The 21,757-nt window shown below is 45.2% G+C and overlaps 1 protein-coding gene across 1 annotated transcript in view; it reads right to left on the reverse strand.

Annotated features, from left to right (window-relative positions):
* Positions 1-8,957, reverse strand: part of PSMF1 (proteasome inhibitor subunit 1) — a 35,372-nt gene extending 26,415 nt beyond the window's left edge. Inside the window, exons 1-3 of the mRNA XM_032462016.1 lie at positions 8,657-8,957; positions 2,390-2,542; positions 843-925 (exon numbers count right to left, since the gene is read on the reverse strand). Coding sequence (XP_032317907.1) covers positions 843-925; positions 2,390-2,542; positions 8,657-8,785 — 365 coding nt within the window. The 5' untranslated portion in view covers positions 8,786-8,957. The remainder of the gene's footprint in view (positions 1-842; positions 926-2,389; positions 2,543-8,656) is intronic.
* Between the last annotated feature and the right edge of the window lie 12,800 nt (positions 8,958-21,757).

Raw genomic sequence — 21,757 nt, forward strand, 5'->3', positions numbered from 1 at the left:
ACTGTAAGAAAACAACTCAATTAAAAGAATGGGCCAAAGACCTGAACAGACACCTCACCAAAGAAGATACACAAGTGGCAGATAAGCATATGAAAAGATGCCCAACATCATACGCCATCAGGGAACTGCCAATTAAAACAAAAATGAGATACTGTTACACAGCTGTTAGAATGGACAATATCTGAAACACCGAAACACTGACAGGATGTAGAACAAGAGGAACTCTCATTCACTGCAAGTGCAAATGCAAGATGGTACGGCCACTTTGGAAGACAGCTTGACAGTTTCTTATAAAAGTAAACACGTTCCAACACCACCAAGAATGAAATTTCAAGAGTGAAATTTGGGTGATAATGTGTTTTAGCATATGTTCATCACTTACAACAAATTACTACGCTGGTGCAGGATGCTAAGAGTTCAGGGCAAGTGGGAGGTTCACCGGAACTCTCTGCACTTACTGCTCAATTTTGCTGTGAACCTAAAACTGCTCTAAAAAATAAGTCTATTAAAAAAAAATTAGGGGGTGGAGTGGAAACCAGATTAGGTATATTTTTTCCCAGGATCTCACTCTAACTCCACTGACCTGGCCCCATCTCTACCCTACAGGGGTAGATGTGTGGACTCTTGATTGCAACATGTTACTTCATGTGGCATTTGCCATGTGATTCTTTTCTTCAAATAAATTAAAAACAGAAAAGAGAACTGAGAAGTGACTGCGCCCAAGAGAGAAGGACTCTTCTGTTAACCTTCCTCGATTCTCTGGACACCTCAACTCTGTTCCTTACATCTGGCCATTGGTTCTCTCTTCTTTTTCCCAGGGAAAAGTCATCACTTAGAAATACCTGTGGAAGTCAATCAGGTGTTCTGAATCGATATAATCATTCAAGTTCAGGGTCAAGTCTGACACTTGCTGTGAGCCACATTCCTAGAAAAATGAAAATAGAAAATGAGAGACTGGGGTATTTCTGGTCTAGTGAGTGAGGGGGCAGGTGGGGAGAGAGGAACAATTTAATCATCAACCTAAAGAAATACATATGTGCACAGAGAGACACACATAAGGACTGTCTGTAATAGGTGAAATACACTTCTAATGCTTGAGAACTTCTCTGATTTAGGGTTATGCCTTTCTGAGGCAGAGCCCAGAAAACCTACTTTCCAGGCTCTTTTGCAGCTTGGACACGGGCATGTAACTGGGGCACCAAATGGATGCACGACTTCAACTTGGAGATGGGCAACATGGATACACAAGCTGAGTAAAGGGCAGACATCTTGTTAATGAGGGCAGCAACAGAGGCAGCAGGGGTCACAATATCAGTGGCTCATGAGAAGGAGCACCAGGGTTGGCAGTCAGCCAGTACCTAATGCCCTGGGGTGGTGGCAGCAGCAGTGGTTTGGGGCAGTGCACTGGAAGTCCAGCCTTGTACCTGTTTCTCTGGCCCTTCCAACAATTCAATGAGCTATCTCAGTTCTTTTAATAAACCCAACTGTTTAAATAAAAACCTGAGGGGATTTTGTTGTTTATAACTAAGAACCCTGTCTGATACAAGATCTAAATGTTCATCAAAAGGGAGAGGAAGAAATAAATTGCAGTGTTATGGAATACGACACAGTGGTTAAAATGAACAAGGTACAGCTATATGCATTGTCACGTAAAGGCCTCCAAAACATACTGGGTAAAAAAAAAGCAAAGCGCAGCACATACAGACTGCATGATACTTTTATATGAACACAGACAACCAGGACAAAACTTCAAAAAAGAGAGTCACTGCCCTCATGGCGGTCGCAGTCCAGTGGCAGAACACAAATATTATACCACAGCACAAGTAAGTAGGTTAATTACAGACTGTGTTACGCACCAGGCAGGTAAATAAGATGATGAAGCAGAGGCATAATTTAGATTTTTCTGGCAGATGAAAGTAAGCAGTCAGGACCGATCTTTTTGAGTAAGTGAAAAACGAGGAGTCAGCAGGCTACAGGAAGGGATCTCTGTGAGGTGGCAATGGTGGAGAGGAAGGGCTTTCCAGCACAGAAAGCAGGGGTGTAAAGACTCCAAGGCAGCAGAAAGCTAGGCTTACCTAAAGAACTACAAGTAGCCCCCTGGGGCCACAATAAGCTTTTTTCTTTCAGGTTGTCTCTAGATGGATTTACCTTAATTTACTCAAGCACCCTCCTGTGATGAAAAGTCCCTCCTTTTACAACACTAGGCAGTGATATCTCTGAATACAAAGTGTTTCTATATTTAGGGTTCTGGCCTCAGAATAGAGTTCCAAAGCAGGATCACTGGGTAAAGGCTTCACAAACATTTAGGGCTGTTGATCCAATGGGTTTCAAACAGGCGATCCCAAAGTCCACGCCCACCAGCAGACCCCTCCGTGTGCTAGAGACTCACCAGCACGTTGATGATCATGCTGTTCTCCACGGTGACAGCCTTCACAAGGAGCTTTCTGGACCCATCCTTAGACTCATACCGGAGGACATACAGGTCTTTATTGTTGTTCCATTCAGCTGGCAGCAGTTCTGATTTCTTATCATTGGGACCGGGCTGAGAAGACACCAGAAATGAGAGGAGGAAGATCATGACCTCAGATCTAAAAAGGACCTTACATATAATCTAATCCCACTCCCCCACTTCACAAATGAGGACACAGAGGTCAGAAGTAAAATGTTCAAGGTCCTAGAGCGAGTTAGAGGTCTGGGGTCTCTGAAATCCCGCCCCAGTGCTCCTTCCTCATATCTGACTGCTTTGGTGACATAGCACTGGAACCTGTCAAGAATCTGTAGCCATGGTTTAATACTAATCTCCTGTCCATCCCTCTGCCAAGAATAAGGCCAATCATCTCAAGGGATACTGTGAAATCCTAAGACAGTGCTTCCCAAAGTCTGGTACTTGGGCCATCTGCAATAGGATCAATGCAGTGTTGACTAAAAATACAGGTTCTATGTACCCCTCTTCAAACTACTATAGTGGTTTAACAAAAATTATGAACAACTTTCATATAAACAGAAAATATAGCATATGTATAAGATTAAAAAAGAATTATAAAATGGACATCTATGTATCGACAACCAGCTTAAGAAACAGACCTTGGCTAATTCTGCTAAAGCCTCGAGTAGTGTACCCCAATGAAGCTTCCTCCTCCTCCCTCACGGGTAATCGCTAGTCTGTATTTTCAGAGATTTCTTTACTTTCCCTTATAGTTGCATTGCTATACACAAACCCTAAAAATATATTATTTCAAATGTCTTTGAATTTTATATAAATGGCATCACTTTTATCACTTGCCTTTTTCATTCGATACTATTTTGAGGTCCATCCATGTCAATGCACTTTATAGTTGCCTCACCGTGTAACATTCCATTGCTACACAGGTCACAGCCTCACAGCGTACCACTGTGTGAATACGCTGCAAGTTACACACTCACTTGTTGATGGACATTTGGAGTATTTCCAACTTATTGACTTTGATATTATAAACACTGCTGCTATGAACATTCTCGTACACATCTCCTAGTACACATATGGATGAATTTGTACAGGGTATGCCTAGGGGAAGAACTTTTAATTTATAAAAGATAAAGTCAAATTGTTTTCCAAAGAAGTATGGATTTACACTCCCACAAGCAGTGTATGAGAGTTCTTGTTCCACGTGGTCAGCAATATTGCTGCTGTTCAGTTTAAAAATTTTTGCCAACCTAGTGGGTGTAAAAATGCATCACTGTGAGTTGTGATGTTTTCCTTTAAAAAAAAAAAGATAATAATCCTAGAACTTTCCTTTTACACATTAAGTTTGAGAAAAAATTCTCAAACTATTTCCATAGTAAAAATTAATACAGTGATTTCTGGGGAGGGGGAAGATTTCTTAAACAAGATCCACAAAAGAAAAAAAGTGCTGTCTTTTGACACTGCTCATAATTTAAAGCTTCAAATGAACAAAAGACACTAGACAAAGAGAACAGGCAGCCCCGGGCTAGGATGAGCTATGTGCCATGGCTGCAAATGAAAAGAATTAGTAACTAGTACAAAAAGAGAATGCCTGGAAAATGAACAATAGACAATGGGAACCCACTTGAAAAACAGGCAAAAGGTATAAACAAGCAAAAGATTAGAGCAGCTAACAGTGAATAAAGGGTTGTTCAATTTTACCAGCACTCAGAGAAGCGTAGGTTGAAATATGAGATACCAGGTTCCACCCATCAGACTGCTTTTATCCATTTTTCCATTTTTTGCCAGGTGTTCGTGTGGGTAAGAGGAGAATGACAACCTCCTGGTGGCGAGTCACACTTAAGACACCCCTCTGGAGGGCAATCTAACATTCAGTGTAATTAGATGAGCCAACACCCCATGACCCAAAACCTCCACTCCTGGAAGAAATTCTGTGCAGGGAATATGACAAGGAATCATCAAAACCTAGTTCTGGGCACCCAAGGGGAGGTAAAATGCAAAATATGCTCACAGTGGAATACTGTATAACAGTGAGAAGGAACAAACTAGATCTAATGGCAGTATTAGAGATAAAAGTAAACACTACAACTTAAAGAAAAGTCAAGAAAAAATAAGATTTACAGCTGGGTACAATTTATGTAAAAAATTTGAAACACTAAAAACTATATATAGTTTTCACAGATCCATAGTTCTACAGCTAAACATGGAGCAAGAGGACTGAGAAGATCTGTATTCATGAGAATATAGTGGGAGAGAGTGGGACCAAAGATGAAAAACAGCAGCAAAAGACAAAGGTTCAACAACCCAGACCTCATACACCCCAATGACAACGGGAGGCCAGGAGTGGAGATTGTGAGCCTCTCCTCTTGGGTCACCTCTGGGACTAAGGAATCAAATGGAGGTTGGGGAGAAGTGGTTCCAAATGAAATTCAAGATGTTACAACTGGCATGGTTTCAAACCTGGCAGAACGACAAGGAAACTCAGAGGCCTGAAGCAGAGAAAGGAGAGTGATGGAAAACAAAAGTGAAACTTAATCAGTCCCCTCTGCTAAGTGAGAAAGAGAAATGATCCCCACCGCCACCTGGGTGAACTTCCCGTAACATGTTTAGTGCCATGGATTTAAAGTTTACTCTGGAAGCCAAGAATCTGGTAACATGTCTTTGTTCTATCAAGGGCCTCTGAATGTATATTTATATCCTCCATGTACAGCACTCAACCAAGTAGAACTTCTTCTTGGAATATAAATAATTCAGCCTACTTACTATCCTATAACCTCTGGTTTCCAGAGCAAGAGACAATCCTGGGGTCTGGTAAGGCTACTGCCTCTCAGTGCAGTGGAACCAGTGGTCCCCAGTTCAAGGGCTGCCCTGATATGGGAAAACAGACGGCACTCAGAGAGACTGGCCCTGGTGATATCAGGTCAAACACGGCATTCAACTCTAGACTGGGACATCAAGTATTAGACTTTCCAGAAAGCTACAATTGGAAAGTACCCAAAGTACACAGTTGGATAGCTTAACTTAGTCAGATGGAAAAAAAATCTAAGGGCCGAAAGGGGCTGAGAATTGCCCCAGGTCATGGCAAGTCAGGTGCAGAGCTGGGTTTGGCATTCAGAGCTCCTGGTTGCCCAGACTATGGCTGGAGATTTTTTTCCAACTAGGTCCACAAGACAGGCTTCCCAAAAGTAAAGACAGTTGTCCCCTTAGGCAAAATCCTGGGGCTGGAAGCATTCTTTAATGGCCATGAGTTCATTTCAGTGTCCCTGGCTTAAAATGCATCCAAAGATCATTTTGGGCATTCTCTCATTATAATCCTTAGATTCCTACAACAGCAAACAAAAGTCTCTAACTTAAGTCAATAGCCATCTCTACCCTCTTGCCATCTAAACCACCTGACACAGCTGTAAAACTCTTGTGAGGAGTGGTGCTGACTTCAGTAAAGAAATCCAAATTCAAATACTGCATTGCTCTTCTAATCAAGCTTTATGTACACAACTCCCCTGCACCAGAGGAGACAAAACTAAAGAGAAAAGCAGACAACTTCACTTTCTATTTAACTGTCAATATATTAAATGAGCAAGTACACAATTTCAGGACCTTCCTCTCTCTCTTATCACCCCCAGAAGGGTGGGAAGCAGAAGTTAGGCGGAGAGGCAAAGAAATATATTTTGAACTTGGCAAACACTGAGGGTCTCAGCTGGGTCTGCTGGCCCCAGGCTAGAAAATTAAACCCTCTCTGAAGTAAACTAATAGGAAAGATGCTCCTCCAAATGGCTTCCACTCTGAATGAAAGTAGACTAAGCAGAAATGAGAGGAGGACGGGTGCAACTTGAGCTCCAGAAACACTTAAAGGGCAGAGAGAGGCAAAAGCACGCACGTGCCACACTACTGTGCACGGCACAAACGCCCACCCCCGGGGGGCCTGCACGACCTAGCGCTAGGGTGGACAGATAAGACAGTGGGCAGTGCCTTCTAAACCCCTCATCCCCACTCTCGCTGGCCACCCCTAAGAAGTCTGGAGCCAGCATCTTTTTTCTGGCCTGCATGAACTCAACACATGGCACCATGAACAGAGTGGAATTGGATGGACCTTTGGGATTCAGTCATCAGCCAATGACCTACAGGAAATGATGTCCCAAAGCTGCCCAACTGACTCAGACAGAGTTGCTGACAGGATCTGTGAGGGGACAAGTGGTGGGAGTGGATGTGCAGTGCTGATATGTGTCTGTGGAAGGGGAGAAGAGCAGGGAGTCACGCAGGCCCTTTGTAACAAGCTCCTGGTCCTGGGGGACAAGCTGCTAACGGTATTAGCTGACAGTAAGGAGAGGGGCACATGAGCAGGGGAGAGAGCAGGGCAGACCTGTTAGGTCTGAAGGACAGGACAAGGGGTGTGTGTGTGGTGGTGGGGAGCTGAGAGCCAATGAGGGGCCCCAAGGTTACCCCCTCTCCAATCCCATTGCCTCCCGCACCACCGTACACACCAGCTTCCTAGGAAAACGTCCCAGGAAGAGATGAAATGAAATGCCTGGGGCAAGTGAAAGAGCTGTTAAAGATTCGAAAGCTGGAATGGGGCAACTGAGGAGACAAGGTTTCTGTGGGAGAGCCTATGCACCGACAGGGGACACCTACCACTCGTGAATGTGGGCCCCACCTTTACCTGGTCTTAAGGTCTGAAATGTTGAAAGGCAAGGTAAATGGAACAAAGTGCAGGGTGAACAGAAAGGCCGGGAACAGAGGCATCAGGGAGGAAGAAATGGTTTCTGCTTCCAGCTGTCTGTGTGTGTGTGTGAAAGGCTGGTCCTTCTTTTCCAGCCTTATCGCCAATCCTAGAGTCTGTGTGAGGCATGAAGTATACGTGAGCCAGGAGGTGGTGGGGGAGATAAGAGTGTGTATCTGGGGTCCCAGTGAGCCACTTGAGGTCTGGGGGGAGAAAAGAGCCAGAAAGCCATGACAGTTCTTGTGATTCTGATTCCCACTGGCAAGCATAAAATGTGAGGGGGTGTGGTGGTCGTGGTCACTAGTTCTAAGGGACAGAGAAAGGGGGCAGTGGGGGTGGGGTGGAGAACCTGGCTCTAAGAGCTTGGGATGTGTAAACCGTGTTTGAGGAGGGATCCCCAAAGCTCTGTGTTAGGAGAGGAAAAATTAAGATTCTCAATGTATACCTGAGAAACTAGAAAAGGATTAGGGAGTTAGAGAACTAAAGTAGTTAGAAATGAGAGTAAGGTTAAAATCTCACCATAAGATGAAAGGAGTGAAGAGGAAAAGAGTGAATTGCTCCCCAGAGCAGGTCTAGGTTCTGAGAGTGAGAACAGAGCAACAGTGACGGACAGGCTTAGAGTCCCGAGTGTGTGTACAAGAGACAGTGGCTGGGAGGGTACTTTCTCTGATGTGTACAATGACGTGTGGAGGGAGACTCAAGGGGAAGGGGCAGGGAAGATGGGAGAATGCTACAGCAAGGAATCAGTGAGGTAGGCTAAGCCCAGCAGTCCTGGGACTGTGTGGGGATGACAATGAGGCCCCCAGCTGTAAGAGACAGAGCCTGAGGATGGGAGAGCAGGAGGGGCTGGTCCTGTAGGGGCAGCTGTGAGGAAGGAAACTTACTTGGCCCTCACACCCAGGGTGCATGTGTGTACGAATGTGGGAGGTGGTTGTTTCCCAGAGCCTGAGTTGAAGATGACAACAATGAATGGGCTGCACTGGGCCCTTCAGTAAAGGCTGAAGGGCGTGTGAGTTCTCTGGGCCCTTGCCTAGAGCTGAGTTGGTCCAAGCTCATCCCTATACCCGTGCTTGGATCCAGGTATCTGGTGGGCGCTGGAGTACCGTACGAGGGTAGACCTGAGTACAGCTCATCACTCTCCCCGAACCCCGCCCAACCCCGCCAGCTGCGTGGGAAGGAGCTTGGCGGAGTTCGGGTAGGTGAGGGGTGCTCAGGGGAGCTGCACCCCTGTCTCAATGCCAGATTCCCACAATCCCGACCTGGGAGACTTCCTGTCCTTGGCTTTTCAATTCATGTTGGGCCAGGTGGGCTGGGACAGGACAGCACCTCCCCGACCCGCAGACTATAGGTACCAATGGTGTCATGAGCCCCAGGGCCCGGACTTGGGAGGAAGGGCAGGCACTCTGCACCAAGCCTCCAGTACTTCGGGTTTGGGCAGAAGACACCTTAACTGCCCCCACCCCCACCCCCTGCCCCAGGTCGGCTCCGCAGCGTACCTGGTCGCCGGCACCCAAGCCGTAGTAGCCGTGCGTGATCACCTCCCAGTGCAGAAAGCAGACGAGCGCGTCCTGCGCGCAGGTGATGGCCGGCGCCGCCGACGCGAACAGCACCTCCAGGCCCGCCATGTGCGCCCCCGGCTTCTGCGGGCGGAGGAAGGAAGGGAGAGAGTGCGGTGAGCCTTCTCCGCTCTCACAGGAGAGCTGACTCCGCTTGGCTCCTCAGCTGATCCTGCTCGCGTCTCCGCCTGCGCAGCCAAAATGGAGATGGAGACTCCCGGGGGTGGGGACGCGGCCGCCGGAAGTAGCTTCCAGCGCCGGCACTGCTGCGCCAGCGCGCCCGGCTGGAAACAGGCGCGCGACACTTAAAGGTTCCTGCGGGCAGAGCGCGGACGGGGCGGGACCCCTGGGGGGTCAGAACTGGTGTCTCCATCTTCCCCGTAGCGGGCAGGACCGCTACACGCAGGTAGTTGAGGAAAGGCTACCTTGTTCTCAGCCACAGACTTCCCATCTGCAGAATGAGGTGGGCGCTTTTGCTGGTGGGGGAAGAGATTATGAAATTGGGCTAAAATATATTCAGAATAATAGTTGGCATTCAGGCAGCGCTTGCCACGCGCCACATTATTCTAAATGCTTTACTTGTATTCATGTATTCAGTCCTCACAAGCCAACCCTCTAAAGTTGGTATTTGATAGCTCCATTTTACAGATTGGTAAACAGAGGCATAGAGGGGTAAATTTGACCAAGATGAGGGAGAGGCAGAGATGGCACTGCAACCTAGCAGTCTGTCTCCTAGGGAAACATTTGTTAAATGTTTATTGCGTGCTAGATCCTATGCAAAAAATTTTACATTACCCCATCAAAAACTTTTTGAGGTATATTCCATTACCATTCCTGTTTTGCCGATAACTAAAACCAGCTTGGAAGCTGCTTGCTGTAAAGACAGAGCTGCAGAGCTGGCGCTCCTGATCCACTACCAAATTTCAGTCATTTGTTTGTCTGTCTCCTTCATGATTCTTAACACCTATTATTTCTTCAACAGGTTTCTTGAAATCCACTTACTGTTTTTATTAAAATAAATTTAGTTTCCCCATCCCTGTCAGCACCCTGCTGCAAGCCATTATAATCTTTCACTTGGATGTCTGCACAGTCTCTAAACTGTCTTACTCCATCTCTGTCTCCCTAAAGCCTGTTCTACCCACTGCAACTAAAGATTCTGTTAGAACACACGCCAGATCACATCCCTCCTCTGCTCAAAATGCTTCCAGGCTCCCATCACATTTGAAAGAAAACTAAGTACTTCCCATGGTCTGCAAGAACCTTCATATGATCTGTGCTCCCCATCCCCACCTTTCTCTAACATCATCTCCTCCAACTCTCTTCTCATCCCCTGCACTCTTAACTCCAGTAACCTCAACTTTCCTCTTCTTTCACTCCCACATTACCCTCAAAATATATTCTGAATCTGACCACTTCCTACCACCTACACTGCCTCCACCCTGGTCTAATCCTTTGCATGTACTCTCTCTGCCTGCACTGCTCTTTCCCCAAACATCTGCGTGGTTTGGTCTTTCATTTTAAGTGACTCCTTTCACCTCCTATCAGCCTCAGCAGAGGGCTTCCCTGACACCCCATCCAAAATAACCTCCTACTCTTTAACCTTTTACCCTGCTTTCTTGCAAAGCATTAATCACAACCTGACACTTTATTAGGTATTTATTTGCTCGATTATTTAATGACTGTCTTCCCACTAAATTGTGACAAGGAAGAAGGGACCGTGTCTGTCTCGTGCATAGGTATACCTGTGCCTTCCTGGCACAATGTATACTTACTTACTGAAAGAAGGAATGAATGATTGGCCTGGGCTCAGCCCAGTTGGGCCAGTCTCACCCCCTTTGCAGTCTACCACTCACTTTGTTAGCTGGCCCTGTACATTTTCAAATTTGGTGTTCTTGGGGTTCCCTGGGATGCCCAGATTCCTGAACCCCATCTGCAGAGATTCTGGCTGAGCTGGTTTGAGCTGGAGTGCAGGTATGTTGACCACACTCTAGTGATGCCTGTGACATAAAGCTGTGTGTTTTTTCTACTGAGAGGCTCTGCACTTTTAAGCTCCCTGCTCTTGCTTGCTCTGTCCCTTTTGCTTGCAGTATCCTTCCCCAGTTATTGAAAATTCCCATCTATTCAGTAAACCTCCATAGGCTGGGTTGCCGTGGATGGTGATGCAGGCTGTGCACTGCACAAAAGTGCCCACCCAGTAGCAGCCCCATTCTCAAGTGTCTATATAAGAAAGGACCAGATGACCAATCTGTAGTTCCTGCCTCTATGGAGCTGTCTACTGGTTAAAAAAAATTACAGACAGAGGTAATCCAGTGTGAAAACTGCCATGGTAGAGGGACACTTGGAGGACTGTGCAGACCTAGAGGAGACATCTAATTCAGGCTGGGGGTCAGGGAAGGCTTCTTGGAGGAAGAGATTTCCAACTGCACTGAACTTTATTTGGAAAATTGGGAGTGAAATAAAAGTTGTTCCTGTAAAAGAGAATGGCATATGCAAAGGCATGGAGGGGTGAAAGGCAGCTGGTACTGTGTGATTAGAGCGTCCATGCTGCATCATGAATGAGACCTTCCCCCATCTCCTCCGCCCACAATCAGTTACTCTCTCCTCAGTGCTGTTGGCCTCAGTGGGGTGCCGAGAGGCGGGTAGGGGCCAGAGCTATCAGCCTTAGTAGGGAGGAGAATTTTGTCACTGAAGTTGATTAGAATGGCTGGTTCATGGTGATAATAAAAAGCAGACTGGCTGTTGCTCCATTTTATTACTGCTTTTAAGTTTTTTAAAGACAATGCCCCTACCCGCCCAGACCGTTGCCTGCATCTGGGCAGACAGCTCCCCTGTTTTGGCCACTGCTTTGCATACAGTTGGTTCTAGCTCACATCTCACAGAAGTTTGGTTCTCTGTTATACATCATCATCTCTGTTAGCTTGGGTTGCCTCAGAGGCCAACAGGAGACAGGACTTGAGTGGTTTATTTGGAAGCTGATTCCAGGAAATAGTAATAAGGGAGTAGAGAAGTGAGAGAGAGAAAGGAAGGCAGCCAATGAGTGTTAGGTGATAAAGCAAAGGTTGTGGAGCCCGCTGGCAATCCCTGGAGTCATCAAACCCCTACCCCTGGGCTCTTTGTGTGCCTGGAGCCTATAGACACCTTAACCTCCACTCCCCACTGCAGGAACCTTTGCATACATGCATTTCTGCAAGATATAAAACATCTTCTCTTGATGTGTGTTTACCCTAACAAAACTCATTGCCCCAGGGGATAGCCCTGCTCACAATACCCTAGACTGACAGGCCTCACATCCTGCCCTTCCCAAAGTCTTAAATCCTATTGTTCAGAGAAGTCCCTGACAGATCTTACAAACCAATCAGGTACCTGTGCATGAATTGATCATGCAACCCCCTCCCCCTTGTGTGCACAGCCCCCTCCCCTCAGTTAAAGACCCTGTACGCCCATCCCTGGCATTCATGCGGGCACCTTTGGCCTGTGTGGTCTGCTGTTGCCTATAGCAGTGTCCCTAATAAGCTTTCCTGAACTCTTCCCAGTCACTGGTAATTCTTTACCAACTCGCGTTACTGGCCCACCATGTTGTGCCCTCAGCAAAGGTATTACCTCTGAGCACCTGGAGTTCAGTCCTGCCAGGCAACCCTATGAAGCAGAGTTACGACATGTCTCAGAGTTGTTTCAATTGAAGATGAGGAAACTGGGGTGTTTTGCTCACTCACTGCCATCTGCCACAGGTCAAGGGCTGCTTCTTGCGGCATGAAAAGCCCTCAGGAAGAGAATTGTAGAGTTTAGAGAAAGAAGCTTGTGGTCCATAGAGGTGCCTGCTAAGGAGTGAGTGGGGCACCAGTAGTGACTGCTCTGCACTCCCCGGCCCCTGGTCTGTGGCCCAGCTGTCAATATAAAGTGGACACTAACATCTGTGTATTGAAAGAATGAGGTGAGCTCTGTCTCTTGTACTAGCTGCGAGTCCCCTGAGATCCAGGACTGTGTTCCATCCACACTGGACCCCAGGGTTCTCCAGGGTCCTCCATGGATGGAGCAAATGGGAGAATCCTCTGGGGCTGGAGGTTGTCCATGTCCTGCCCCCAGTCCATCTAGCACTTTCTGTGGACTTACCGCCATCAACAAGAATCTCAGTTGTTCCTGTGAGGCCTGTGAGTGGCTGAGAAGGAAGGCAGGTGGAATGTGCCGCCCTGGCTGGGCCCCCGCTGCCCGGGCAGCGCAGAGCCCATGCCAGAGATGAGGGCCCAGGATGCTGGAAAGAACGTTGCAGGTGGCGGCAGCCACCAGTTCCAGGTTGCCAAGTGACAGCAATGTGGGTATTCCAAGTTCCCTGGAAACTATCTCCCTGGAAACTGTGAGAAGCAGGATCTAGATGGACACTGAGGTAGAATCATTCACCACTGGAATCTGCTCCTTTGGCCTAATCACTACACCTCCTCCAGGAAGCCTTTCATGATTAATACTGTTCAATACTACCTGGAACCCAAGACTTTCCATTCCCCTTGTCAGTGAGGTGCCCAGCATATTTGATACTTAGAGGAGATAACTTAAATATATATATATACACACAAATATATGTAATTTTAATATAACTATTAGTTTTTTTAAAGTATTTTTTATTGTGGTAAAATATGCATAACAAAATTTGACTATCTTAATGATTTTAAAGTGTACAGTTCAGTGATATTAAGTCCATTCGTACTGTTGTGCAATCACCAACATTCATTTTCAGAACTCTCTTCCTCTTGCAAAACTGAAACTCTGTACCTATTAAACATTAACTCCCCATTCCCCGCCCTCCCAGTCCCTGGCAACCACTTTCTGTCTCCACAGTCTTTCCTTTTCCAAAATATCATATAGTTGGAATCACACAGTATGTAGACTTCCAGACTGTCTTCTTTCACTCGGTAATGTGCGTTTAAGATTCTTCCGTGTGTTTTCATGGTTTGATGGCTCATTTTCTGTTTTGTTTGTTTTTATTGTTAGCACTGAATAACATTCCATTATCTGGATGTACCATGGTTTATCCATTTACCCACTGAAAGTTATCTTGGTTGCTTCTAAGTTTAAGCAATTATAAATAATGAGAGCTCCTGTTGCTCCGCATTCTCACCTGCATTTCACATTGTCAGCGTTCAGGGTCTTGGCCATTTTGATAGGTACGTAGTTGTATCTCATTGTTTTAATTTACATTTCCGTGATGATGTATGAGGTGGGGCATCTTTTCACATGCTTATTTGCCATCTGTGTATCGTCTTCGATGAGGTGTGTGTTCAGGTCTTTGGCCCAGTTTTTAATCAGGTTGTTTGTTTTCTTATTCTTGAACAACTCTTATTGTTGTTAATAACTCTATTTTGGGTGAAAGTCCTTAATCCCTTATCAGATATAGAATTTGAAAATATTTTTCTCTTATTCTGTGGGTTGCCTTTGTACTCTGTTGACAGTGTGTTTGAATATATGAAATTTTCAAATTTTCGTGAAGTCTAATTTATTTTTTCTCTTGTTGCCTGTGCTTTTTGCATCAGATCTAGGAAATCATTGCCAAATCCAGTATCATGAAGCTTTTATCCTGTTTTCTTCCAAGAGTTTTATAATTTTAGGTCTTACATTTAGGACTTTGATCCATTGTGAGTTAATTTTTGTGTGTGGTGGGGTAGGGGGCCATCTTCCTTCTTTTGCATATGGATATCCAGTTTTCCTAGTACCGTTTGTTGTAAAAACTGCCCTTCCCTTGTAAATGGTCTTGGCACCCTTGTTAAAATCATTTGACCATGCATGCAAGGGTTTATTTCTGGTCTCTCTTTTCTGTTCCTTTGGTCTACATGTCTCTCTATGGCAGTACAACACTCTTGATTACTGTAGGTTTGTATTAAGTTTTAAAGTCAGGAAGTGTGAGTTCTCCATTGGAGTATCACCTGCATACACATGACAAAATTGTTTTAAGTAATAATCACATGATAATCAGTAAAACTTATTTTCCTGATTCATTCTTTTTTTCAAGAATGTACAATTTACACATAATACAAAAATCCTCCTTTTAGTGTACAATTCTTTGATTTGACAAATGTACACAATCCTGTAACCACCATACACTCTAGATATTTCTAGGAAGCAGAGATTCTTTTAAAAAGCATCTTTATTGAAGTATAATTTGCATACAATAAAAGCACCTATTTAGTTGTACACTTCGATGAGTTTTTGGCAAAATGTACAAACCAGTGTAACCACCATGACAATCAAGATATAGAACATTTACATTACTCCCAAAATTTCCTCATGCGGCTCTGCAGCCGATCTCTCTGACCTCTGGCCCAGGCAACCACTGATCTGCTTTCTGTCTCTACAGATTAATTTGGCCCCTCTTAAATCTCATAAAAAAGAATGTCAGTTAGGGGCCCTGGGAAGCAGATGTCAATGGAGTTAGCAGTACTAGAGATTTGTTGCAGATAAGGCTTGTGAAGGAAAAAAGGGAGTAGGAACAGGAGTAAGGGTGGGAGGACTTTCATACCATGATGCAGGTCTGACACCCGTGAAAGAAGAGCGAGGAGAAATGAGGACTGGACAGGAGGATCCTCAGGCTTTGGTGCAGTTCTGAGAAAGTCTCAGCTGCCCCAGCATGGAGCCCCAGAACAAAGATTCCCATGGAGTCCCGTGTCTGGCAGAAATGGCCAGCTATCCCTCTGTGATCTGTCACTGGCTGAGTTGCCATGAAGACATGGTCTCAAGCATTGTCCCAAAGGTGCTACAGCTGTACCCTGCTGGAGAACTTCACTCCTTGCAGCTGACTGGCAATTTCTTTCTTGAAGAGAGACTGGCACCCCTCCATGGCTGACGTGAAACATGGACTCTTCTGTGCCTGGCTTTTTTCCCTCATCATCATGTCTGAGGTTTATCCATGTTGTTCCGTGTATCAGTTCCTCCCTTTTTATTTCTGAGTAATGTTCCACTGTATGACTATACCACAGTTTGTTCTTTTCCTTATTGGTGGACATTTGGGTTACTTCCAGTTTGATTTAATTATGAATAATGCTATTATTCACATTCACGTACAGGTCTTGGTGTGGACGTATGTTTTCATTAGTCTTGGATACATTCCTGCAGTGGGATTGCTGGTAGTAGTGTATGTTTATCAGAAACTGCCAAATAGCTTTCCAAAGTGGTTTTACCGTGTTATACTCCCATGAACAATGAGTGAGATCCCTGGTTGCTCTACATCCAGCATCACAAGAACTTGCAGGTGCCGAAGTTTTGTGTTCCAAGGTCTATGCAGGAATAGGTCAGAAAGCTGTGACTAAGTTTTTCAGACCTCAGCTAAAGACAGGAAAGACTAGGGGTAGGGAAAAGGGTCCAGGCTGGAGACAGAGAAATGGTCTAGGTATGGGCAGCCCCTCCAACCACAGGGACACATGGAGGGGCCATGCATTGACAAGGGAAGCCACAAGAGGGCGCCCGGGCCCACCCAAATGCCCAGGAAGGGCAGCCATGCAGGGTGAGGTTCCCATGTCTCCTTCATCCTGATTCTTTCTACCTGGAGGTTCAGGGGAACCCTAGATTGGGGGCCCCACTGCAGGTTCTGTCCACAGTGCAGTTAGAGCCTTCATGCATGGAAATACCTGCTTTTCGCTCTGGGCATTGTTGACCACAGGGAGAGACAGTTTTCAGGGAAGCCAAGTCCCAGGGGACACTGACAGTCTGCTCTTCTGTCTCCGAGGCCATTCCCCACTGCCCTCAGCAGACATCTTTATATTCATCCTTTCATTGATTTGGCCCTGATCCTTTCTCCTGCCCACTAAACAGTGGGAAAAGTCTAGCTCCAACCCAAAAGACTCATCGGGCACTTATCCTACCTTGGTCAGGCAGGTGGGATGGGTAACCAGCCTCACCCTGAAAGGCCAGAAGCTGTGCTCGTTGCTCCTGTAACTGGAACATCAGATTCATGAGCACAGGGATCTGTGTCTGTTTGGTTCACTGCTGTACTTCTAGCTCCTAGAACAGAGACTTGCATATATAGTAGAATCTCAATAAATATTTGTTGAATTGAATGAATTAATGAATGCATAAAGGAGAAAAGTGTCTAGGTCTTGGAGTCATGGCAACATGGTTTATAGCTCCACCTCACTGCTTACTCTCTGTGCAAATTTGGCCAAACAACTTACCAAATTGTCAAATAGAGTTTATAATGGTATCTCCCCAAGGACTGTTGGGAGGATTCCTGGAGATGCTGTCACCAAAACACCTGGCACAGTGCCTGGCACATGGCAGGGGCTCCTCAGCAGTGGTTCATTATTTGAAATAATGAGGTCTTGGGAAGCAGCACTTTTTATTGAGGATTTACCAAGTCTGGCACTTGGCTTACATTATCTAATTCAATTATCTTAACTACTTCATGAGAGGTTAAATAACTTGCCCAGGGTCACACACTGCTGGAAAGAACAAACTTGGGCTTAAGTCCAGGTCTTGAATACTGCCACATACAAGGTCGAACTTCTTGGGTTAAAGTCCAGGCTCCAACTCTTATAAGCAGTTTGACCTTGAGCAAGTTTCTCAGTGGGGAGATGTAGGGAGAGACGGAGTGGGCCACTGCATTGGCCTGGGCTATTCTTCAGGATTTGGAGAGGTCAAAGGCACGACCAACTGTAATGTTGCAACCTCACTCCCTTGAGATTGAGTGACCTGCCGAGGCCTCTGGAAGCTGCTCTTTAACCACCTGGCCCGCATCACACCCCAGACTGTTTCCAAATGGATCTTTTGGACTCCATCTGGAACTGGAGTCACAATCTAGTCAAGGAGGCAACACACGCGCGCACACACAGAGACAGAGGTCCAGAAAGAGAAATTGCTGGCTTTAGCTGGGTAACCTTGGCTAAGCTGCTTTGCTTCTCTGAGCCCAAATTTCCTCATTTGTAAACTGAAGGGTGATAAGTAGCATACTGTATGAGGATTATCTAGAAAATACACGAGGAAGGGCTGAGACTTAAGAGCACTGGAGGTCATCAAGGGGGGACGGGACGTTTGATTTCCAGGGCTCTTGCCATAAGGATCAGGCACTGATTTCTAAGGCCACGTTAAAAGATAACCTTCAGAAAAAGGTAAAATTATGACTCTCATACAAATTTAAAAATGACCATGTGTTAAAGATTTTATTTACCTTGTTAAATGATAAGAGAACCAGATGGATGTCATAACCGGCTCAAAGGAAAAGTCAGAAAACACAAATTTATATGGAATAAAGGAATTGAATTATAAGTGGAGGCAAAGCTAGTTTTTCCAGAAAAGGGGAGTGTGCCTGGCATGTGTGTCCAGAGCCCAGGGAGGAAGAAGGAGAGGTGGGAGATGAGGTCAGAGCTGTCACCTAAAGCCAAATATTAGGAAAAGACTTGGAGGAAATTTTAAAAAATAATAAAGTTCTTTATCCCATGTCCTAAAAGAAGGGTTAAGTTCCTGTAGGCTTTGGTGGGGTGAACAGTTGGGGTAGGGAGGAGAAGTGGGGGAGAAGATAAAACAAGGACCACTCCTTCCAGGCTTGGCCTTCTTTGGCCTTGGGAGGACCAGACCAGGCACCAGAAGGGGAATCAGTGGCCTGGGCTTCATGGCGCGGCTGATAAGATACCCATTTTCTCATCTCTAAAATAGGTATATACATGTTCATGTTTGTTCAGTTTGCAATTATGTCAGTTCTCCCTGATTTGACCTACAAATTCAATGTAATCTCAATCAGAATCCCAGGAAATTTTCCTTCCTTCCCTTCTTCCTTCCTCTCTTCCTCCTTCCTTCCTTCCTCCCTTCCTCCCTCCCTTCCCTCTCTCTCTGTCTCTCTCTCTCTCTCCCTCCCTCTCTCTCTTTCTCCCCTTTTGTTTGTGAAAAAAGAAAAGTCAAGCTGATTCTAAAATTTATATGAAAATCCCAAACAGCTGAGAGTTACCACTAAAATCTTGAAGAAGAAGGTTAGGAAAATTTACTCTAGCAGATACCAGGATGTATTATTAAACCAGTAATTAAGACAATGTAGTATTAGCAAAAGACACCAATGAAATGGAGAGAGAGGCTGGAACCAGACCTGAATGTATGTGATACTTGATTTAGGACAAAACTGACAGTATAGCACAGTGAGGAAAGGGTATACTTTCCCATAAATGGTGGTAGGACAGTTGGATGTTCAATTCAGGAAAAAAATGAATCTTGATTCCCTACCTCACAGATACAAAGAAAAAAAATCCAAGTGGTTTGTGAAATTAAATTTTAAACTTAAATGTGAAAATTAAAACTAAGTAAAACAAGAGGTAAATTTCTTCATGGCCTTGGGTTAGGCAAAGATTCCTTAAACAGTTCAGCAAAACATTAACCATAAAGGAAAAGACTGATAAACTGAATTTATTAAAATTTATGAAACTTACAAAAGGACAACACACACAGACAAGTATTTCATGAAAGAGATGATCCAAGTGGTGAATAAGGCACGTGGTTACCAGGGAAATGAAATTTCCATCCTTGATGAGACACCCCCGCACACTCACCAAACAAGGCTAAAAGGGAAGAGACTGACACTTCCAAGTGTAGCCAAGGATGTGGAGCAACTGAAACTTTTACACATATTGGCTTAAATCAGTGCAGCCACTTCGGAAAACTAATAGTATCTAGTAAGACAAATGTATGCACACCCTGTGGTCAGCAAATCCACTCCCAGGTTTATACCCAATAGAAATTAGTCCTAATGAGCACTGAAGATATATATAAAGTGTTCGTAGAATTGTGATATAGGATAGCCCCAAACTGGGAATAATTCAGATGCCCATTGCCAGCGGAATGAATGAATACACTGTGGTATATTTACACAGTAGAAAATTGAAGAGCAACAAAAACAAATGTGTTTTTACTTCATGTGACAAGATGGGAGAATCTTACCATCAACAATTTTAAGTAAAAGAAGCCAGACACAGCCAGAATCACTGCCTGATCCCATGTACTTCAAGTTCAAAACCAGGCAAAACCACTTGATGGTGTTAGAAATTATAATGAGGGTTGTCTCTGGAGCAGGGAGGGAGGAATGGCTGGAAGGGAGCATGGGGGATGACAGTTACGTGGTGTGTTCACTTGGAATACAAGTCACAATGTATGTAAGTTATACTTGAATAAAGTGGCTTTCTTTTTTCAAAAGTGGGTATAAGGATGATACCTTATATTGTAGATAATTAATGAGAATAATAACAGCGACAATAGTAAACATAATAAATTGGCCAAGACCACTGAGTCCTATTTAAGCCAGGTACCGAGGAAATGCCTCACGGATTAAATCCTGTAACAAGGATTAAAATTTTGAAATATTCCCATATTCTCTTTCCTTTTCCCTTTCCTAGTAGCTAAGCTTCCTCCAGGCAGCCAGAGGCATCCATTTGCTTTCTAGGGAATCAGGATCATCACAGCAGAAGCTCCAGGGAAAAAGCTGATGTTCAGCCTTGGATTCTCAAAATAGGAACTCTGAGTCCCTCTCTAAGAAGGAGTCTTGAAAGCTAAGTTATTTAGAGAGAAACAAATGTTTTCAATTTCTGGGGTTTCATCAAATACATGAAGAGCTTGATCTTGACCTGATGAACAGGAAGATGGATCTTGACCACAAACCACACGAAGAAAAATGCCTGAGATAAGTTGTTAGGGATGTCCCTTCTGCCTAGGAAGGAAAATCAGGGAAGAGAGACAAGTCAGGGAAAAAGAGATAGAGGAAGCAAGATTCCTGGGAGTTTCTTTTACACACACACACACACACACAAACACACATGCACACACGCGCACACACACAGTGCACTGCTATCAAACGACCAGAGAGGCAAAGAGATCAGTTAGAGAAAGCAAAGACTCCATCGTTTGTGCACATCTGCTCGCCATGGTAAAGTCTAGCCACATGCACACATGCTCTCGTTTCATCCTCACGTCAAGCTTATTAGGTAGGCATTATTATCACCCCATCAATCACATGTGGAAACTGAGATAGAGTGATGTGTTCGCTCAAGGTCATAGCTTGACTGCAGAACGTTGCTCTCATCTGCGATGCTGCACTTATTCCTAAAGCACTGAATGTAGCACCCGCTATGTTAAAGGTGTTACTATCACTGTCTTCCCAGTCCTTCTTCCCAAATAAATTGTAGAGGATGCTACAATTAGAAATCAGGGGATTCAAGTTCTAGAAAGACATTGTTCTACCACCAGTTTTAATTAGAAGCCCTTGAGCGAAGTGACAACAGCCTTGCTGATCACCCAGCCCTTCCTGCCCACTCTCCTTTCTGCTCTTGGCAGAGGGCCCTTGGAGGTGATGGGGTGTGCGGGGTGGGGTGTCAGCACCATCCTGCCTTTTAGATAAGGAAATTGAGGGACCCAAGTTGCTTGCCACAGGCTATTTAGCAGGTCAGTAAGAAGGTTTGTGATACAGTCACTGTTCCTCCCCGGGCCTCAGTGTCTCCATCTGTAAAATGGACAGAAAGGCAATTTCTAAACTCTTACACCTGGTTGGAAGTTTCTGGAGTGCAAGAGAAAAAGAGAAAGAGAAGCGGGAAAAGAAAGGAAGAGGAAGAAAGGAGGATGAGATACAGGGTGTTAAAGGGGTGGCTTAGATTTCAGCTTTTATTTTGTTAGGTCTTAATGAGAAAAGATTCAAACCAGATGTCCTGGTGACTTGCAGTAGCTGTGAGTGGAGCTTTGTTGCAATAATACTGCATTAGCTTGAAGCAGTATATCTACCACCAGCCCCCGTCAGAGGAAAGCAATTGGCATTTGCAGGAACCCTGTCCCTGACACTTGAGTTCAGCCCTTGGAAGAGCCTCAGACCCCAACTGGGTATCTAAACTCTTCCAGGAAGGGCCCCTTCTTTAGAGGGTGTCCTGCCCCCATCTCACTCACACCTCTGGGGAGAGCCTTACTCATAGGGCAAGGCTGGGACCCCTGTCAATCACTCACTTGGCAGCACATTCAAGGCACATTTGAGGCAGGATGGGGAGGCAGGAGCAGCAGCGCAGATGGAGCCTGGCCCAGCAGCCCACGGGATCACAGGCCACA

Source organism: Camelus ferus, chromosome 19, assembly GCF_009834535.1.
Source record: "Camelus ferus isolate YT-003-E chromosome 19, BCGSAC_Cfer_1.0, whole genome shotgun sequence".
Classification (NCBI taxonomy): domain Eukaryota; kingdom Metazoa; phylum Chordata; class Mammalia; order Artiodactyla; family Camelidae; genus Camelus; species Camelus ferus.